Source organism: Eurypyga helias, unplaced genomic scaffold (genome assembly GCF_000690775.1).
Source record: "Eurypyga helias isolate BGI_N326 unplaced genomic scaffold, ASM69077v1 scaffold40457, whole genome shotgun sequence".
Classification (NCBI taxonomy): Eukaryota; Metazoa; Chordata; class Aves; order Eurypygiformes; family Eurypygidae; genus Eurypyga; species Eurypyga helias.
This window is the reverse complement of record NW_010260571.1, coordinates 1054-11010: the sequence shown is the minus strand read 5'-3', so window position 1 is coordinate 11010 and position 9957 is coordinate 1054. Positions and strand designations below refer to the sequence as shown.

Here is a 9957-nt window from a genome sequence, read left to right as displayed (position 1 = left end):
ATGGAGATCAGTGACAAGTGGCATTGCTAAGGTGTCGGTACTGGTACCGGTACTGTTTAACATCTTTGTCAGTGACATGGACAGCGGGATTGAATGCACCCTCAGCAAGTTTGCTGATGACACCAAGCTGTGTGGCGCGGTCGACACGCTGGAGGGAAGGGATGCCATCCAGAGGGACCTTGACAGGCTGGACAGGTGGCCCACTGCCAACCTCATGGAGTTCAACAAGGCCAAGTGCAAGGTCCTGCACCTGGGTTGGGGCAATCCCAAGCACAAGTACAGGTTGGGCAGAGAATGGATCGAGAGCAGCTCTGAGGAGAAGGACTTGAGGGTACTGGTGGATGAAAAGCTGAACATGAGCTGGCAGTGTGTGCTGGCAGCCCAGAAAGCCAGCTGTATCCTTGGCAGTATCCTGAGAAGCATGGCCAGCAGGTGATTCTCCCCCTCTACTCTGCTCTTGTGAGACCCCACCTGGAGTGCTGCGTCCAGCTCTGGAGCCCCCACGATCAGAATGATACCAACTGATTGAAGCAAGTCCAGAGGAGGCCACGAAGATGATCAGAGGGCTGCAGGACCTCTGCTATGGGGACAGGCTGAGAGAGTTGGGCATGTGCAGCCTGGAGAAGAGAAGGCTCCAGGGTGACCTTATTGCAGCCTTCCAGTTGCTGAAGGGGACCGACAAGGAAGTTTGAGGGGACTTTTTACCAGGTCCTGTAGTGACAGGACAAGGGGTAATGGGTTTAGATTGAAAGTGGGGAGATTTAGATTAGATATCAGGAAGAAGTTCTTCACAGAAAGGGTGGTGAGGCACTGGAACAGGTTGCCCAGAGAAGTTGTGGATGCCCCTCCCTGGAAGTGTTCAAGGCCAGGCTGGATGAGAGTTTGAGCAACATGGTTTAAGGTGTCCCTTCCCATGGCAGGGGTGTTGGAACTAGATGATCTCTAAGGTCCCTTCCAACCTAAACCATTCTGTGATTCTATGATGCAGGTGACTTTCATGAGGTTAGCAGCCAGAAATTTTAACATTAAACTGTTAAGGAGAGCATTAAAATATGATTCCTTTCAGTAAATACTAATAGTACACAAACCTTATGATAGCTCCAAGGCGTAGGTCAAAGTTTTTCTGCACGATCTCAAGCAGTTCTTCTTCAGATCTGTCTGATGTTCCATAATGAAACACTGAGATCGCAAGAGGATGACTCAGACCAATAGCATATGATAGCTGTAGAACACATGCATAGAACACGAGCACAGTTAAAACAGTCCTTCCTACTTTTTGCTTAAGAGGAAGGAAAAGTTTATCTTACATACTGAGGGAAGATTAACCACACCTTTTCTGCATAAAGAAAGCGAGGAGATATCATTTTGCTATTTGTCTTTTATGTTAGAAAATTATCTTGTTTTCCTCACAGAACGCTCAGCATGGTCAAATGTCTGAACTAAGTGACAATCCTTAAAAGCAAAAGCCGTACTTTACAGACATCCTCAGATACTGATATTCTGCATCCTTCAGCTTAGCTAGACACAGGGATTTCATGCCTTTGACACTGGAGACTAGGAGATCTACAGATATTTCTGGTTTGGTTTGGTTAGGTTTGGTTTGCTTTCTTAGGCAGAGTTTCGTAGGCATCATGTCCTATTAGCTGGGACATGATGACAAAAAGGTCCATGTTCTTAAAGCACTCTGACTTGTTTTTCCAGAGTGAGTTATTTCCATACGCTCCCTGGAACTTTATCTAGTATTTTCACATCCTTTTTAAAACACTGCTCTCAGAAGTAAACAAAGTAATCCAGGAAGTGTTCCCTGTAATTTCATGCAGTTCACAAGAGGACGGAGGGGCTCTATAACTCCTCTCTGACATCCAAGAATCACATTAGCTGCTTTTCACCACAACACTGCACAGCACTGGCAGGTTCTTCTGAAATGTATTTGGTTTTACCAATCATTCCCTTTTCAAAATACAGTCCTACTGCACTACTGGCTAACATACACTTAATTTTCTTCCATTGTGGTGTATTTGGATGAAAATAGATTTTGCTTGAATGTCACTAAGCAATGCAAACCTTTCTGTGACTTCCAGTGGTCTTCCTCATTGTGTCTGCTTTCTACAGGTTTCAAGAAGTAATAGCCCAATGGCTCAGTTCTCTCTATATACTTCTTAGTAACCAAGAACTGATTTTTGTTAGAAATTGCCCTAATCAAGGCTATCTTTGCCTTAGCTAATTTAGAGATCTTGCTGATTCTGTTTTTCATTAACCAATGAGCCAACGATTTTACATCATCCTAAGTAAAGCCTACATGAAATTTGTGAGATTATACAACTAATTAGCCTGCAGTTCCCTCCATCATCCATTTTGCCCTTTCAGTATGAAAAGGTGATTAGCATGGGAACAATCCATAGCAGAGCCAGCTCAATTGTCAGTCTCGGTGGAGGCTGTCAAGGTCTTATTGTAGCACACAGACACTAATGGGCTGAAAACACATTTGCATTTGCACTTGATTAATTTTTCCTTCTGTTAATCTTTAATCCAGCCTTCTGTGCCTTCACAGGACATTTGCTTTTCTGCTCTCCCATCCTCCTATCTCCTCCCATCTTACATTTATTGCTAATATCTGACATCTCCATAGTTTGCTGTTAACAAATTCAATCTTGCCTTGTCTAGAGTCAGGCTCAGGTGGGTCCCTGGGAATTACTGGAATAACAACATTGCCACATAACTCAAGAATTAAGACAGTGAGTATGTGTTCAAAAATACCACTCAAAATATGCATACAAAGAAATCAGAAGTTTGCCTTCTACCCCCTTGGGAAAAAAAAAAAAAATAAACAATTTGCTAGCCATCGCTATTTGTGTTTGGCTTATTCCAAATTTCCCTTTCCCTTGACTAACTCCAAACTTTAAGTTTAATCTGGTATCAAACACACGAACATCTAAAGCAAGGGACCTTGCTCCTAATTGGGTGTCTGAATACTATGTCATGGATTATCACCACATCCAGTGAGCCTCTCCTCTAGTCCACAGAGCAAGTATAAGGTTTTAAACACACTTCTCCAGCAAAACATTAGACAGATCATTGCTACTTTCTACTGTAGTAATCTGTTGTACTGGGTTAAAGTTATTACATTGCAGCTACTCAGAATAAGTATGTGTTGCAAACTGCCTATACAAACCTCAACTGTTTAGTATTAGTATTCACACTGGGTTCATGTATAATGGTGAAATTGTCTAGGGGTCAAAAAGAACCTCTTTCAACTTCTCAGACCTAGTAGTCCCAAAAATTCATGAACAAGGAAAGAAGTACATTTGTTCTGAGCATGTAAGACTGATGAAAGTCGTTCTTGTTTTAAACTCTTAAAAACAATTGAATTTTCCTTTTAGCCACACCTCATACCACAGTAGTGTACTAGGAACACACAGTGGAGAACCCATGGTAACTTCTAGTTAATTTCAAATACAGCTTTAAATAGTTTAAGTTACAACTAATATGCCTATGTAGTACAGCAGGTTGCACAACTATGACTAGACACTGCTAACGTAACTGCAATGTGCTGTGCAGCTCAGGTTGGAGTGCTGGGCATGCATGTGTGTGGAGAGGATCACTAGAGTTGCTGAAAGCTGAAGCCAGGATGATGCAAAGAAGTACCTAGACCAGGGATGGTGACAACAGTTGAAGAAAGAATACTACTGAGAATACACCCCTTATTTTAGGATCGTCCTGGCCTGTGTCTTTGATTTCCCTCACAGGGCTCCTTACTAATGCACCCCCCAGAGGAATTTCCTGGAGCCCCTTTCTAATATGAGAAATGCTTTTCTGGTAGTTTAGGAAAGCCATAATGGTAGTATGTATTCTGGGTGGGTGACCACACATGAGACAGAATTTCTGTATTACTTTCATGGTTGCTTTTACCTGGATTAGTACTCTTTTACACAGTCCAGCTTTCACCAGAGATTTTGCAATCCAGCGAGCTGCATATGCTGCAGAGCGATCAACTTTGGAGGGATCTTTTCCAGAGAATGCACCTCCACCATGGGCTCCCCAGCCTCCGTAGGTATCAACAATGATCTTCCTGCCAGTCAGTCCAGCATCACTCTGCAGGACAAACAATTGAGTACATTCATGAGACACAACACTTTACCCAATCCCATACTAGGTTATTGGGTACAGCTTTGTTTTGTATTTGCCACAGATATGACTCATTTTTCACCATGTTCGCCTTCACATGCAACTGTTTAATGAATGAGGTCTACGTGACTGGAGTATTTTTCAGAGATACACTAAGCAGTCTGTGCTGCACTGCGTTTTGAAGACCAGTAAGAATGTGGCACAACTGTAAACGTCACAAAAAGTGTGCTCCCTTCTATTTAGCAATCATAAAATACTACCTCTCAATTATTGGCCAGTGGCTTGACTCAGTAACACGTGATGGAGGTCAAGAATTTAGAGGCACAAGCCTTCCTGAAAAACAGATTATATATGACCTAGAAGGTTGATAAACTCACTTAGAAACACATACTAAAGGGGACTTCATAGAACTGCAGCTCAGTGCTGCCAGCACGAGAGTATTAAGAAATTCTGGCTGAGTTCACCTTAATGGTTCACTAATGGCACAAGTACTACTTCTTTATACTTCCTGCCTGCCTGTGCCCCCGATAATGGAGTCCCACCCTCTTGCATGGACTTTTGCCTGCCTCCTACAACTTGATGAGCTGATCCAACTTGTTCAAACAGCAGACGTACTGACTTTCTGTCAGATTAGCAAAACTTGTGACTGCAAGCTGATAAATGAACTCCAGAGAAACTGCATTGTGAAAGAGGAGAAACTGCATTAATGCACTAATTTTAAATCCCCAGATAAGTAATATGGCAGTAAAGCTGCCATATTTATGCCTCCATGAAAGCAGTATCCCTATATCATGCCAGTGTGATCATAAGCACACCTTGTATTTTTAATGCTTCACTGAACTCTTTATACAAAACTAGATCCTTTTGTGTAACAATACTTCCAATAATGTAACCACAATGACCTGCTTACCTAGTACCAGCACCTGGAATGCAGAACACATGTCAAATGCTATTGACTATTGAGACTTAATATGTTAAGGTCTACCTTGAAATTTGGTCAGCTTTCTGAATAACTTTGATGCAGAAGATCAGATTTGTTGTTATTTCTGGTTTTGATTTTTACTGTGAAAGTGAAGAGAGACTTCCAGTCAGGTATTTTAGCATAAAACTTAAGGGCTGGCTTTTGGTCATTTAAAATACTCCTGAAAGCAAGACAAAGATCCAAGAATCTGTGTATTTGGCTGTCCTAGCAGGTACAGCTTGAGTTTAAATGCCAGCTGTCCAGTAGGAAAACTCCAGTAGAAATGACTGAAGCTTCCGTAAAAATATATTTACTTTCTTGGTTAAAGGTATAGCAGTTCACTGCACTTTTGCTCAAGAGAACATTTAGAAGTATGTATCAAGGCAGAATCCAAGTCTGTATAGGCTGTCCCCTTTCAAAGTACCACACCTTAGGACCACCTTCTACAAACTTTTCACTTGGAAGGAGATGATAAATTGTGTCATCATCAAGATACTTCTCTGGAATGACTTTTTTAACAACTTTCTCCATTAATTCCTTCTGTATTTGTTGAAGAGTTATGTCCGGGGCATGGTGTACTGAAATCACAAGTGTGTGCACTCGGATGGGCTCCACGGCACCGTTATTCTCCTTGTATTCCATTGTGACCTAGAGAAGAAAAAAAGGATAGTGAATACTCAAGGCCAAGAGCATCAGTTTGAAAACTGAAAATGAGCCTCAGGTATATTCTGCAGTAAAAAATAAACAGATGAAGGGAAATCAGATGAAAAATGATGGATTGTTACCATGGCTTAAAATTAATGTAAGAAAAAAAAAATAGAGAAAATACTGAAGTACCACTACTGAAAGAGTTAACCAAATAATATTACATGCATTGCCCCAAAGAAGCAAATTAATAACAAGAAAGCCACAGAAGCCTAAGATTTTACTGGCAGTTGCCAAAATCATTCATGGTTTCACAAGTAAACATAACTTCTAATAGTGAATCACCAAAGTAAAGCCAAAACAACTTTTGGAAGACCCTACTATAATGAGCAACAGTGGCTCATGGTATGATGGGCTGTATAGTTTTCTACCTATTGCGTGACTTCTGTGTACATACAAATACATATTGGCTTTTCTTCATCCTTAATATGGGTTTTCTTACAGACTAAGAAGGCCTTTCTACTTTCACACCCTTCAAAAATGCTTGGATAGATTAGTCATAAAGAAATCAGTCTGTTTACATGTTCTATGCACTGCTGACAAAAGGCAGGGATGCAATTCATGTTGCACTGCAACATCAGCAGTGTAACTCAATGCAGTTCAACCTGATTAAGCAACAGAAATTAAGACTAAAACAAATTGCTGTCTTGGAGATGCCATATGTATGGCTTTCCTTTCTTCTGCAGATTTCACAGCATGGAAGACAGAGAACTTACTGCCTTTGAGACTACCTAAGTACATCAGTCTAACAGTAGGTTCAGTGACTCATCCACTCAACTCTGCAACACAGCTGTCAGTGGCTTTGACCACTGATCACATATAGTATTGTCATGGTTTAACCTCAGTTAGCAAACAAGTACAACACAGCCACTCACTCACCTCCCTGCCTCCTCCAGTGGAGGAAGAAAATTGGTGTAAAAGGCAAGGAAGCTCATGGATTAAAATAGGAACTATTTAGTAATTGAATATAAATGAATATTATAGTGATACTAATAATATTAACAACACTACTAATAACATTTAATGAAATAAAACATATGAGACAATTGCTCACCACTGGCAGACTGATACCCAGGCAGGTCCTGAGCAGCAAAAGCCAGGGGGCATTGGCAGCAGAGTCTGAGCAAGCCTCACAAGCAACAGCACAACAGGGAAAGCCAATTGACCCACCAACAAACTACTGAATGAACAAACAAGTTAGGAAATGAGCTAATGAACAAGTGAGCAAGTAAGCTACCTATAGCCTCTTGGCCCACCCCGGCCTATATACTGAGCAAGACATGCTATGGAATGAAGTACTCCTGTGGTTAGTTTGGGTTAGCTGTCTGAGCTGTGTCCCAACACACTGCTTAGAATGAGAAAGCTGGGAACACAGGCAGAGTATCAGAAGCTGAAAAAGTCCCTGAATTGGTGCAAGCACTCCTTAGCGCCACTGAAAAAACACCTTATCCATACTATTCTCAGGGCAAATCCAAAACACAGCCTCATATCAGCCACTGTGAAGAAAATTAACTCTGTCCTGACTCAAACCAGCACAAGTATATGTGAGGTTTGAGTCAAGAACAGCTCTGTTTAACTGAGAAACCATAGCATTATCCCAGTCCATGCCTCTTGAATACTGATATTTATTCAGAAAAAAAACCCCTGATTTGTTTATCTTAATCTCCAGGGGAAAAGAAGCAAAATACAAGTGTTATTTTGAAGAGACCTGCCAAACTGATAAAATAGTTTAAACAATAACTAATAAACCAGTTTAAACAAAGCATGTGTGCTACATACAAAGGTACTTTATGAAACTCTCACCATCTTGGAAGATGAAAATCATAGCACCATTTCTGACAAAAAAGAATTCTGATTTAGTAGCAGACCAGGTAAAGTATTTCTATTGTTTCTCACCCTTACAGTTTATGCATCTATGTTACAAACCTGTGTTTTCCCATCTGGTCTAACCCAGGGCCATGTTCCATTTCGTTCCAGAGCCCTTATGCTTGCAGTCAGTTTATGTGCCAGGAGGATTGTTAAGGGCATACATTCTTCAGTTTCATCAGTGGCATAGCCAAACATCAAACCCTGCATTGAAAGACAGGGAACTGCATTCAAAAATGGGGAAATAAGCCACTTGTTTCCATGTTTTCTTTCCATTTCTACACCTATCTTTGCCATATAGTACTTTAAAACAACTCAAGCCTAGAAAGAGGCAGCAGTAATTATGCGGAGTGAATACACTTTGACATATAACCAGCCTGAAATAACTCTTTGTGTACCTGCATGCACAAGAATCAGAGTCACAGCAGGGTCTGGTTCCCAAGAATGACTCTGCCTTAAGCATCCATGAGAATCCACTCTAAAAAGCATAATAAACAAAAAGCTCATAAAGACTGTTCAATCTTCTCCCCACACATGACAACTAAAATAACAAAGCATCTGATGCCTAAGAAGTAAAACCAAGCTACTCAAAGGACTTGAAAGATGAGAAACTGACATCATCTGATAAAAAGCTTCAATGTGGTTCTATCCAGTAAGGCCACTGGACATGGGAAAAGCCACTTTCACTGAAACTAGTGAAGGCTGTGTTACTTTTTTACAACTCTGGTGTTTAGGAGAGTGCACTGTGTTTAGCTGCTAATTCTTACACTTTGCACAATAACTTTTAAGGAAATACTCTGGTCCAATGCAATTCTAACTGCTTGTTCATAACCTAAATTTGAGTAAGTGCCTGGAATTAAGTCCCATTACCTGATCCCCTGCTCCAATGTCATCGTCATTCTTGCCATGGGAGACAGCATGCTTGATCTCTTTACACTGTTGTTCTAAGGCCACTAAAACTGTGCAAGTTTTATAGTCCAGTCCTAGAGAAAGAGTTTTGTAATGTTAGATCATACATTCTTGAGAATTCACAAATTGCGAGAGAAGTTTTTAGGGATTATCAAGATATCTTGGCTAAAACTTTTAAAACTCTAAGCATGTAAGCTTCCTATACTATGTTTTGTATTGCTGATAGAAGCAGTCAATCAGCACATTTATATAACGGTCTCAGGATGTAGGCAAGTTAGTAGTATTAGTTCAAACTTGAGCTGTTGAAGCTGAGAGGGTAAGTGTAATCCTAGAAGCTGTCCCACCAAAGCTGGTTACACTGCTTATGATGACTAGGGTTTAAACCATTTAGCTATTGAAGCTGGCAGAAGGGTGTGGAAAATTTTACCAGAAACTTGTATTCAATTTTTCTTGTAGTAGGTTCTAGGGTTCAATAGAGTTAGAGAAAAGCTGTAACTATCACTCATGAAAAGGGAAGACTGAAGGGGAATAGCCGTGTAAGCGGTTCAACTGCTGAAAGAAAGCTACTTTGGGAAATACATTAAGAATACACAAAGAATTCCTGTGGGTGTGCACTTCAAGTGTCACAGGCTTATGCACCCCAAGGACATAAAAGCTTTCACTGTACAAAGCAGCAGATGTAACCATCTTCTGACTTTTGTGCAAACACTACTTCTGCAGCAGAGAAGCAAAAGGTACCTGGCCCTTTTAAGAATAAGTCTTTAAATGTATGCCACCTTAAAATAGCTCCTTCAGCACCAGGCACTGAAAAATGCATAACAACTTCTGTTCAGTGTTCTCCTAGGCCTGGAAATACATTTCTTTTTATTTTCCAGAAGATCATACTAATGTTACTTTGGCCAGATGCAGAACAGACCCAAGAATGAACACATGAAGGAACGAACTCACCTTTGGAAGAGTCATCATAACCTATCCTCTTAAGAGTGTCTCTTACAGTTTGTTGGTAATCTACTATAGCCTGGGATGTGATCTCTCCACAAAGCAAAATCATGCCAGTTTTTGCTACACACTCTGCAGAAAGAAGATGAAACATCAGAATTTTACTGATACTACTTACATAGGGAGATCCTGACTATGGTTCTATGAACCAAGGATTAGTCATAAGAGAAACTCAGTGTGAAGCCTGAGGTCTTTACATATAAGTCTCTGTGCAAGCACTCTTCAGATGACATGAACATGAAAATGCCTGCATGGGAGGGGGTCCTTCTTACCCGATCATCTTATCTCTGCAGTGGCCAGCAGCAAACATCTATAAGAACAGGTCAACTATAGAGTGCTACTTCTCCAAGTACTTCCCTGGTCTCTATCAATTTCAGCTCAGGGTCCTCTGG

At 40.9% G+C, this 9957-nt stretch overlaps 1 protein-coding gene across 1 annotated transcript; it reads right to left on the bottom strand.

The window, feature by feature from the left end:
• Window positions 1–1088: 1088 nt before the first annotated feature.
• On the bottom strand, window positions 1089–9641 carry LOC104502858 (the record flags this gene model as incomplete). The annotated part of the gene is made up of 6 exons (XM_010155075.1): window positions 9515–9641; window positions 8528–8640; window positions 7718–7861; window positions 5516–5734; window positions 3910–4092; window positions 1089–1222 (listed from the first exon to the last, which is right to left on the bottom strand). Coding segments are annotated over exons 1-6 (896 nt in total), but the record flags the coding sequence as incomplete, so codon positions are not given.
• Between the last annotated feature and the right edge of the window lie 316 nt (window positions 9642–9957).